The sequence below is a fragment of the Acanthochromis polyacanthus genome, chromosome 8 (assembly GCF_021347895.1).
Source record: "Acanthochromis polyacanthus isolate Apoly-LR-REF ecotype Palm Island chromosome 8, KAUST_Apoly_ChrSc, whole genome shotgun sequence".
Classification (NCBI taxonomy): Eukaryota; Metazoa; Chordata; class Actinopteri; family Pomacentridae; genus Acanthochromis; species Acanthochromis polyacanthus.
The window spans coordinates 15,356,282-15,368,322 of NC_067120.1; the positions used below are offsets into that span (position 1 = coordinate 15,356,282).

General features: G+C 40.9%; 1 protein-coding gene across 3 annotated transcripts; it reads right to left on the reverse strand.

Moving 5' to 3' along the window:
- Positions 1-3,157: 3,157 nt before the first annotated feature.
- Positions 3,158-11,619, reverse strand: nr2c1 (nuclear receptor subfamily 2, group C, member 1). Of its 3 annotated transcripts, none has more exons than XM_051951431.1 (14): positions 11,483-11,619; positions 9,768-9,902; positions 9,372-9,605; positions 9,154-9,232; positions 8,876-9,055; positions 8,635-8,785; positions 6,398-6,494; positions 5,912-6,099; positions 5,383-5,536; positions 5,134-5,255; positions 4,838-4,980; positions 4,475-4,612; positions 4,221-4,326; positions 3,158-4,054 (listed from the first exon to the last, which is right to left on the reverse strand). In XM_051951431.1, the coding sequence occupies exons 2-14, from the start codon at positions 9,837-9,839 to the stop codon at positions 3,883-3,885; spliced, it is 1,836 nt and encodes a 611-aa protein (XP_051807391.1). In that variant the 5' UTR covers positions 9,840-9,902; positions 11,483-11,619; the 3' UTR covers positions 3,158-3,882. The 3 variants fall into 3 exon arrangements, with proteins under 3 accessions (XP_051807391.1, XP_022062331.1, XP_022062330.1); XM_022206639.2 differs by lacking the exon at positions 11,483-11,619 and adding an exon at positions 11,298-11,441 and having other exon boundaries at positions 5,912-6,096; XM_022206638.2 differs by lacking the exon at positions 11,483-11,619 and adding an exon at positions 11,298-11,440.
- Between the last annotated feature and the right edge of the window lie 422 nt (positions 11,620-12,041).

Consider the following 12,041-nt stretch of genomic DNA (forward strand, 5'->3'; position numbering starts at 1 on the left):
CTGCTGACGATCACATGATTGTGATCCTACTACAAAATCCACCGCTGCGGACTTATTATTACATATCCATCTGAAATAACACAAGGAACAAGTGATTAAATTGTGGGGATGTTTCCAAGTGCCATTAATTCCTGCCCCCCAGTACATATTTTGGTCACGCGATTCAGAATCTGTACATAACGTACACATGAATAACACACTCCTGTGCTCAGGAAAGGTCATTTTATTTGTGGGTACATCTATATTAAATGTCCACATTCTATGGTGCCAAGGGCTGCACAGTGAAGTAGTGGTTAGCACTTTCGCCTTGCAGAAAGAAGATCCCCGGTTCGATTCCTGGGGTGGGCCTGAGATCTTTCTGCATGGAGTTTGCATGTTCTCCCTATGCATGCGTGGGTTTTCTCCGGGCACTCCGGCTTCCTCCCACAGTCCAAAAATATGCTGAGGTTAATTGGATACTCTAGATTGCCTGTAGGTGTGAATGCAAGTGTGATTGTTCGTCTATATGTGTAGCCCTGCGACGGCCTGCGACCTGACCAGGGTGTCCCCTGCCTTCGCCCCAGCTGGGATAGGCTCCAGCACCCCCCGCAACCCTAGTGAGGATAAAGCGGTGTGTAGATAATGGATGGATGGATTCTATGGTGCCATGATTTCTGATCATCAATAACTAATAAACAAATGCTACACTTCTTTAAAAAAATGCTGCTTTTTTGACTATGCCATGTGGGGGGATGAACAGCTTTGGCGGATTACTGCTCTCTGAGTGCTTTTCAAGTTGAAAATTTTGACACTAAGAATTTCGTTTTTACTATTAATGCATGTCAACTTCAAATATCTAATAATCGGTGTTGATTCTAAAAAAAAAAACTATATCAGTCGACCCTTTGAAAATGCCCATACAGGTCGCTGGACAACCTGTAAACGAAAGTATTTTGATGGACTGCTTGAATTTAAAGCCAGAAAATTCAAAGATGGATCCATTTTAAAACTGTACTTTTGATCGTATAAAAGTGAAAAAGTGAAGCGTGGACATCAGTTTGACGACTAAAAATACTTATTTTAGTTAGAGATTGCGAGACATTGGTTAAAATGAGGAACAGAAAATGTGATGCAAATTCTGCTAATTAAAATAATGTTTGAAAACAGTGCTGTGTCTATGGGCAAGCAAAATAGCACGCGGGTCAGAGGGTGAGTTTTTAATACCCTACTTACCACTGACAGTGTTGCTTGAAAATTAAGGTAATTAAATTTCTTCATTTTATGTTTGATAATCATAGAACCAACACTGGTTACAGCTAAGATGTCATTTACTGCATGTTTTTATCTTTAAAAAAAAAAAAAAAAAAAAAGCTCCAGTAAGAGGATTTGAAACTTGTAAGAGATTCTTTCCGTTTATCATGTAACCAGCTCCGTCACTTTGTTTTGCAACACCTTCACTAAACACCCCCTCAAGCAATTGAACCCAAACACCCAGGAGGCCATGGGAACAGTCCAACTGGTCCTTTCTCTCACATTCATGGAGCTTGGAACGAGCTAATCCACCTAGCCACAAACACAAAAACCCATGTTGCATCACAAATCCCTGGCCCTTTACAGTTCCAGACAGTCAGTATTGTTTTTTTGCACTTCTAAATTAGGTGGGCGGTTTTTAAAGGAATGATAAGAGAACCCTCTTTTGTCCGTGCAGACCTTACAGTGAATGCAGCATACATTAAAATGCATTAACCTCTGCAGTCAAATGATAGGGCTGTGGAGAATCACTCAAAGAAGCCACTGGATACACCGGACAATGGACGTCTAAAAACAGCAGCAGACAATATCATTCATCTGGTCATCAAGTTTTAATGCTGCTATCAGTGGTTTTAATTAGCCGGACATATTCACTGGGTGACTACAGCAAAGGAGAGCTTATGGATGCAGTCCTCGGTTCGCTCATATCTGCAGAGCCTTAATGAAAATTAACCAGCCAATAACACACACTGAAAGTCTAGTCCCTCGCACAGCACCCTGCAACATCCTCCACCTTCACGTCACTTGACACGAAACACAGCAAGAAGTCACTGGAGGAGGATACAGATTTTGCATTATTAATTCAGAAGTACCGCGTAAACAATCTGCTGTGTTTACAGATGCAAGTTCCAAAAAGCATGATTAAAGGGAGGAAAACCCAGGAACTTTGGAACATGGACTAATGTTTGTATTAAAAAGCTGCTCTTGGCATTACTCTGTGAAGTTATACAGAGGACAGGAAATTCACTTTGTGGAAGTAGGTGATGAGGAAGAAGACAATTATGTTTACAGGACTGCAGAGGTCACAACACTTTCAGTCAGTTTGACCGGGACCGGGTTACTTGAACCTGGATAACAAACACTACAGAGTGACTTCTCTCTTAACCCTCATGTCGTCCTCCGGGTCAAAATTGACCCATTTTAGTTTGAAAATGTGGGGGAAAATATTTTCACAGTGAAACTTCTGATGCCCACATTTTCAACATTTTTGGGAAATCTTTAAATATTTTTGGGTGGAAAAACAAGGAAGGACAAGGAAACAATATTTTTTGGTGCCCGTAAATGATTACAGCAGGTGGATTAAGGGGACTGTGACTAAGTTTGCAAGTGAATTTGTTCAGTATTTGTCAGCTAAAACACTACTTCTAATTTATTACCACTACAATGCTTCTATTTGTTTTTGTTTTTTTTGTTTTAAGGGAGAAACATATTTTAGCAGGTCCATTTTATTGCCCAAAAGCCACTGTTTAAACACAGACACAAAAGCACTACGTAAAACATTAAAGGATAAATTGGCCATTTTGTTTTTGCTTATATTAATCAAAATAAAAGACTGACTGTGCAAATACATGAGAATAATTGGACAAGTCTAAATACAGTTAAGTTGATGTTTGACTAATGGGAATTCAATAATTCACATTAATTCATAAGAAATATTTACAGTATCTACAGACTGTTAATCTGTTACTTAAAGTGTGTATGGATAATGTAATAATTTACCTGACTGTGCCAAGTATTTTTTGTTAGTGTGATGAAGTAAACAGTTCAACTTTACCTAATAGTCCTGTGAAAATTTAAGTCGGGATAAAACGAGAGGAAATATCAGAGCATCAAGCTAAAAGATTCATTGAGTAGAAGCATACAGTAATGACTGAGAGATGTTTTATTTCTAAATGACACGATCATCATTTTCTGTCCACATTTATTTTTTATCCAAAAAGATGGAATCCACAAATTACCAAGTGCTGCGCTTCATAGCCTCCTTGGTGCATTCTATTTACAAATCTATATACACTGTTGACCCAGATCCTTACAATTTAAAATATTTGACAAGTGATGCCGCCAATCCTTTGGATTGGCAACAAATAAGAAATAAAGGTTATAACCTTCACTGATATCGTCTCACAAATCAATTCACATTTTGACATTTTTTTCCTCATGATTACTAAAAAATAAAAAAGCATGACCATGTCGGAAAGCGGTGAAAACCAAACGAGACTGATTCCTTCAAAGTACAAACCAGATCTGCAGAAAAAGGAAAGGCTTGGAGGCGATGAAGCATAAAATACTATGTACAATAAAAAGCTCAATCTACTATGCAGGTTTAAGTGTTGCTTCCTGAATGGGCAGATATCTGCAGGCTGAATTGCCACTGGAGTTTATTTTATTTATCCTCTTTGCGAGCAGAACTCTACTGTCTGGTTACTGAAGAGTCAGAAGTGGGAGCAAACTAAGAGTGAAAACAGAATTCACACAGGATGCTATATCATAAATACAGTTTGTTTTGACCATTCAGTAACCGGTCTGCTGAGCTCTTCGAATGGTTGCAGATTTTTCACAGTCCGATGTTGCTGTTACAAATGGCACCATGTGTCACACACCAGAGACCGCTTGGCTGTTATAATCAGTGGACTCCATTTTGAGGATGTAAGGGATGATGCTGTCAATCTGCACGTTGCCAATGAGCCCAGCGAAAAACAGCTCCTCGGTGACAGCTGCACTTATCAGCCTGAGGGCAGGAAGACGCAGCAGCAGCTTGGATAACCTGGGAGTAATGAGGGAGAAAGGAGACATAAAACTTAAACATGGAGCAAATACATCTATAACACCCTCACAAATCGGTCCCGCTTGGAATAGTTGCTCTTTACTGGTACACCGCTGTCTTTCCAGCAGTGCCGGCATTATGAAGCACAAAAGGAAAACCTACAAACCGATAAGAGTCTTCTGGGTAGGTCCTGGTTACGTAGTCCTGCAGCTCCATGTAGGCTTTCTCCTGAAACCTCTCTATCTGTGGGGTATTATCTATACCTGGGTGATCTGGTACAAAAGAAATGCACGTACACAGTCAGACATGAGTACATCTTTTGCTGTGGTGCTCCGTCATGCTAAAAATGCTGCATTAACAGAAAAAAAAAAAACTTGAAAAGGCGCATTTTCTGTGTGAACTGTCTAGCTGCCTACATACCAGGACTGAAGAGAACAATGGCTTTGAGGTAGGCGTATTCGTAAGAGTCTGGAGCCAGAATGGACATGCTGTTGCAGAACTCCTGCATCCTCCAGATGTGCTCCATTACTAGTTTTACTCTTTCTGGGGAAAGCTTCTCTGTTGGGGATAAGAAAGAAAAGCTTAGAGGGAACAAAGATGTAACTCACAGCTGAGTTTCTAACAAATTCTAGATGAGTGATGCCACAAAAAGGAACAGGAGCGTCATAACATCTCATCTTATTAGAATATGCGTCACGTCTCTGTGGCTACATTGCTTTTCCCTTCTGAAATTGGGACTAAAATATTAGACCTTGCCGGCAGCCAACAGCAGAGCTCTCCTACCTTCCTGTAAGCTGGTCTGCAGATGGTTGATAATGGCACTTAAGATGGTACCAACATTCATAACGTTGGAACACTGTGCCAGACCCAGGGCAAAAAGTTCATTCCAGCAGGCTTTCATCAAATTAATGTCATTGTCTTGACCACTGTAAAATAAAATACGATTAAATTTATCACCAAGAACCATGTTGGCACAGGAGAGAGGCTTTTGCCATTCTCTTTTCATACTCTCACTGTCACTATTTTTTAAGAAAAGTGTATTTACGAAGCAATGAGTAATCTCGTGACAGCCGACTTACCCAAGGGTTTGAAAGGCAGGTATGGAGCGTGCCCAGTGCATAGAGAGAAAAAGTAGCCGGGAAGCTGACTCGCAGATGTAGTTGACGTTGAGGTACTCTGGCACAGGCAAAGGCATCATAAGCTGCAGAAATAGCACAGTGAGAAAACACAATAAGTGTCACTTATTAAAAAAAATGGAAAACTTTGCATAACACAAGCAGAGGTTTTGGTCAAAGAGGAGGGCCAAGGTCAGTGACTCTTGTTAATACCTTGAAAGGGATATGGCTGTCAGAAAGTAGAGCCCCCTCCAGCTCCACCACAGGACCTGACTGGTCCCCTGACATCAGCTGCATTGTAGCTTCCAAAGAATCTCCTGCTGAACCATCACCAGGGTGTAGGACTTTGGCCAGAGTGTCAAAAGCCCTATTGAAACACAGCATATGGACACAGAGTGATCATGCTGTAAAATCCACACACACGTTGATTTATATGTATAATATATATAATATAGCTCACACAACAAAAGAGGGAAAATAGGATATAACTCAAAGCGCTGCAGTACACTCCAGACATAGTCCGAGATCGTACATTTTTGACTGGCTAGAGGCCAGTCTAATTAAGCCGTTAAGATCAGAGTCAGAAACCACATGGCCCCACAGTAAATTCTATTAAAGCCTCACGACCAACAGAAAAAAAAACAGCTACTGGGTCTCCTTCTCTGCTTCTATAAACCTCCAGTACACAGATCAATTTATGGTCGTATCAAAGCCTCTTGCTTCTTTGTGACAGCGCTCTCACCTCGTGATATCACTTGCAGTTTGTTCGTCTCCTTGGATGTCTGTCATTGAGCTGTCACCGTTGCTAAGCGTTTCAGCTCCCATCAGGTCATTGCCACTGTCGCTTGCCTCCCTGGTCTTGTTGAGGTGGGCGAGGGATGTCACTACATTTGCTAGCGTACCAAGATCACCTTGAGATGGGTCATCCTGCTGAGGACGGGACAGTGTACGTCAAACATGTGTCAAATGCACAATTCTTTTTTTGTTTTTTGGTTTCCCCCTCCCTCAGATTAGCAAAACATAACTGCTTAAAACTGTTAAACTGCTCCCAGAAACAACAAAAGCCACACTGAGCCCCATCATAAAGATCACGACACATTCATCACCAATAAACATGCAGTTATTATTTTTGTTTTAAATCATAAGGTATCAATCTAGTGTACTCTAAATGTTTGTATTTAAAGATAGAATGACATATGGGGCCTAAACATACTATAATCCGATTTACCTTGTCAGGGGATGTTGGGATCAGGATGGTGTTTTCCAGCTTGGAGAAAGGTTGTTGGATGTTGAGCAACATGCTTGACTCAAGCAAACTTGTCGACCTGAAATTAGAGATTTGATCATTCACATTGTATTACACAAGATAAAACACGCAGTATAACAATTATCTCTGGAAGTGTGTAATAATTCGGCTTCTTGTTTAATGTTTAGTAATAAAAGTAATTCCTCTAATTGTTTCCAGGCTATTAGCAACACATGCAGTCTTATTTATTTCACTCCAACACAATGTCCTGCAAAAACTAATCCATGGCAATGATTCAGCTCTATGGCAATTTTTAAAGTCGCAATTGATGATGGTGTGGTGCTGGAATGCATCGTAGTGAGGTGTTTGCAATTTCTTTTCACTACACGCATGTGAAGAATGAAAATAAAACTGCAGAAACGTCTTAATACACACATGGACAAAATTGTTGGTACCCCTCAGTTAAAGAAGGAAAAACCCACAATTCTCACTGAAATCACTTGAAACTCACAAAAGTAACAATAAATAAAAATTCATTGAAAATTAAATAATCAAAAACAGCCATTACTTTTGAATTGTTGATTAACATAATTATTTAAAAAAACAAACTAATGAAACAGGCCTGGACAAAAATGATGGTACCTCTATAAAAGATTGAAAACTATTTGACCAGAGTGACATGATTAACTCAGGTGTGTCATTTAATTGACATCACAGGTGTTTCCAAACTCATAATCAGTCAGTCTGCCTATTTAAAGGGAGACAAGTAGTCACTCTGCTGTTTGGTGAAAAGGTGTGTACCACACTGAACATGGACAACAGAAAGCGAAGGAGAGAATTGTCCCAGGACATCCGAAAAAAAATGATAGACAAACATCTTAAAGGTAAAGGCTATAAGACCATCTCTAAACAGCTTGAAGTTCCTGTGACAACAGTGGCTCATATTATTCAGAAGTTCAAGACCCACGGGACAGTAGCCAACCTCCCTGGACGTGGCCGCAAGAGGAAAATTGATGACAAATTGAAGAGACGGATCGTTGGAATTGTATCCAAAGAGCCCAGAGCAACCTCCAAAGAAATTAAAGGTGAACTCCAAGGCCAAGGTACATCAGTGTCAGATCGCACCATTCGTCGTTGTTTGAGCCAAAGTGGACTTCATGGGAGACGACCAAGGAGGACACCACTGCTGAAAAAAACTCATAAAAAAGCCAGACTGGAATTTGCAAAAATGTATGTTGACAAGCCACAAAGCTTCTGGGAGAATGTCCTTTGGACAGATGAGACCAAACTGGAGCTTTTAGGTAAGGCACATCAACTCTATGTTCATAGACTCAAAAACCAAGCATACGAAGAAAAGAACACTGTCCCTACGGTGAAACATGGAGGAGACTCAGTAATGTTTTGGGACTGCTTTGCTGCATCTGGCACAGGGTGTCTTGAAAGTGTGCAAGGTACGATGAAATCTGAAGACTATCAAGGCATTCTGGAGAGAAATGTGCTGCCTAATGTCAGAAAGCTTGGTCTCAGTCGCAAGTCATGGGTCTTCCAACAGGACAACGATCCAAAACACACAGCCAAAAACACCCAAGAATGGCTGAGAGAAAAGCGTTGGACTATTCTAAAGTGGCCTTCTATGAGCCCAGATCTGAATCCCATTGAACATATGTGGAAGGAGCTGAAACATGCCATTTGGAGAAGACACCCATCAAACCTGAGACAACTGGAGCCGTTTGCTCATGAGGAGTGGGCCAAAATACCTGTTGACAGCTGCAGAACGCTCATTGACAAATACAGAAATTGTTTAATTGCAGTGATTGCCTCAAAAGGTTGTGCAACAAAATATTAAGTTATGGGTACCATCATTTTTGTCCAGCCCTATTTCATTAGTTTGTTTTTTTAAATAATTATGTTAATCAACAATTCAAAAGTGATGGCTGATTTTGATTATTTAATTTTCAATAAATTTTTATTTATTGTTACTTTTGTGAGTTTCAAGTGATTTCAGTGAGAATTGTGGGTTTTTCCTTCTTTAACTGAGGGGTACCAACAATTTTGTCCACGTGTGTATCTGATGCTGTACTAAGCAACATCATAGTTATTAGAAATACAGCAAAAATGTTATTTATGGAAGGTTCTAACGGATCTAACAAACTAATAAGAACTGCGTTAGTTCATTAGAGTGTTCATTAGTGTTATATGTTCAGTGATATGGCATGTACCGAGCAGTTTCCTTGTCAGATACAAAAGTGGGTGTGGCGGCCAGGGGGCTACACAGGTTCTTGCGGATGTAGATCTTTTCAGTGGAGGCTGCGCAGTTGACGGATTTCTCTCTGGTGGTCACTTCAACAGGCTTCCTTTCACACTGCACAGCTAAGACACAAAACAAATATCAGAGCTTAATCATGTGGATCTCTAATAAGACATATACAAACTATTATATACAGTATTATAGTCTCTTACAATCCTGTTTCATGCCCAGAGCTATACAGCGTTGCAGTCGACAGTACTGGCAGCGGTTTCTGTGCAGCTTGTTAATGGCACACTCTCCTGAGCCCCTGCATGTGTACACCAGGTTCTTCCTGATGCTGCGTTTGAAGAAGCCCTTGCAGCCCTCACAGCTGACGGCTCCGTAATGACGCCCTGAGAGAATAAATAAAAACAAAATCGGGTCAGCGAATGTGTGTTTTTGTGCGCTGCTGAAAAATACCAGTGTTGAGAAAAATAAACTTATGTCCTACCTGAAGCCTTATCCCCACAGACAACGCAGTACTCCACAACAGGCTTCACTATAGACTGGTCTGAGCCTTCAGTCACAAACTAACAAAAAAAACCAAACAAACAAGAAAATGCAGTTTTTAATACAGAAGGCTTAGGTTAATACTTAAGTCATAAGACCTTTCAGTAACTTATTTATCAAAAATGGTTGGCAGAAGTCACCAACATCTTCGGGCGATACCTGAATCTGCTGCCCAGCCAGTTCAGGAGAAGCAAACAGCAGCTGGTTAACCCCAGAACCGTCTGGAGTAGTGAGGATGACCTTGTTGGGTGAGCCTTCCTGCTTGGTCAGAATCACCTTCCCACCAGGGGAATAATCAGCGTTTGCTAAAATAAACTGCTGCTTTCCAGGGGAAGACGGCTCAAGTGCTGTGACGATCTGGATCTTCTGCCCAGTCTGCTGATCAGTTACAATCTATGGCAGATTTCAAACAAATGAAAACATGTGAGTGCTGATAGCATATGTAGAAACAGTGGGTTAAGTTTGACAAGTTCATATGCAATTTGGGCAAATGTGTTCATTCACACACAATGAAAACAGAAGGAATCTCTAGTGGTGAGCGGAAAATTGCATCACCTGGATTCTGTGTCCTAAAGCCATGCTGTTGTCTGATGACACAAGCTGAATCCTTTGAGTCTGTCCATCCATTCTGATACTGCACACACCTTCTTCCACCGTCTTTCACATCAGTGCTTCATGAGACGTGCACACCTGTAGTAATAGGCATACATACTATTTTGTATTCTACCAGGACAATTCTTGAGGCAGGTCAAGAAATACACTTCATGGTAAAACTGAAGGATTTTCTTACTGAAGTCAAATCCCATCTAGTACTTTTCATTACTTTCCTTTTTTTAAGCAGACTTGCATACATTAGGCACAGTTAAAAGTATTTACAGAAGCCACACTATTTTTGTGAGCTGACTCACAGTGAACAAGGTAGCAAAGGAGCAAGTCACCCTGTGCAGCAGCTCAGCTATGTTTATTAATAGTTCTGGACAGCAGCGGAGGTCTATGACAATGAAGAATAAACTCTATCACAAAGACCACCTTAGCTAGATAAATTAACTGAAGGTGTTCTTATTTGCATCGTTTGTTGGTAGTTACAAATATGTAGAATATCACCAGCATTATCTTTTATTACATGAGTTGACTGAATAAAAGCCCCACAGAACATTCATGAAAGCTCTACTACATTATTTATACACTGATTTGTATGGAAGGAGCTGGGAAAACGTGGTGGCCTGTGTCATAGCTCGGTGCTGTTGTTAGGATGAACTCAAACAATTACTAATGCTACTCATGCTTTCTTGTTCAACTCTCCCATTAGTTAGAAGACAGGCCTGGTCAAAAGCTGACTAATTACTTCAAACAGTCTCAAAAAATTGACAAGTCAGATATCATTTGCATGAAATAATCTGTACTGAGCAACCAGCTAAAAACAAAGAATCCGATCAACAGTACTACGTGACTCTATCTAACGTTAATTTGTGGTCTGTGCTAACCAATCAAGCCGGCGTTAGCTCGAAACTGCACAATTGATGGCCCTGTTATAAAATGTGGCTTAATTTCGCAATGAAGTGACAACAAATGAGCGGCAAAGCCACGGTATTCACGCAGACGGGCTGCTGACAGGCAGCTATTTAAAATCGATACGGAAGATAAAGGTATTTCTTTTCCTGTGGGTGAAAGGTCAACATTGAAGGGTTAAAGCATGCTAGGGTTCAAGGCCCGTGACGCCAGATCGCACACTGAACAGCGGCACTTCGGTTTTGACAACTGCGCTAAATTCGCGTTATTCCTCACACTGGACTTCCACACCGCTCGGCAATATAGCAAGACATCTGCTGGTTTATCACTAAAACACACTGCTGCTGCTGCGCTCACGTATTTAAACGGTGTAGGCGCCCATTTTGCAGTCTGGTTAGCAGCGCTAGCACAGCAGCTAGCAGTAGCACAGTTAGCTGACGCAGCTAAGATTATCGGCTAACTAGCAAATCTGTAGACAAGATTACCGGGGAGGAAGTTCTGCTAACAGCTAAGCGTGATATTAGCTACAGAGTCGTATGTAAAGTTGCACAGCAACATTATTAAATACTTGCCCACCTCGCTTCATTCGCGGAGCTCCGGTTGACAGTGCTAAAGAGCTAAGTTAGCTGTTTGCTAGCTGGTGGCTAATGGCAGCTTCCCTACTGTAGACCCACTGAACACTCCCTCCCTTCCTGTGTTACTGGCTACTCATGGCTGTTTCGTGAACCTCTCATGTGTCCGCATCAGTAAATGTGCCTTACCTTTCGAGAAGCTGGTGGGTCAGATAATGTATAGCCTTCAATAAATTAATATTTTAAGTGATTGCTGCAGTTGGTGGGAGGGTCAGAGTTCGTGACCTTCTTTTTTTAATCAATAAACGACTTGCACACATGCGCAGTTAGGTTGCTGCGGTCTGTCTAGTCTTGTGTGTGAAAGCTGTGCAAACGTGAATTAATTTTGTTTTGGCATCAGCTGTAATGCCTATCAGTGCCAGTCTCAGGCAGATCACTTATTAAACAATATAGAGAAATGTTAGCAAGCTTAAAGCACTTCAGTATTTCTCCGTTAAGTCCAGCTGTTGTCACATAGGCTCTAATACCAAACAAAACACAACGTCCAGAACCGTTTTCTGACCAGTGCTGCATTATATGTCCAAGCAAACGCTTACATACAGTAAAATCATGAGGTACCTTCACGTTATAGTAAGGAGCAATGAAAAGTTGCCTTAACAGTTTCATTTCCAAGAGTAGGCTGAGTGTTGTGAATATTGGAGTCTGACGTTCTGTGGGACCAACTATGTGATGATACAGTTTCTATAAT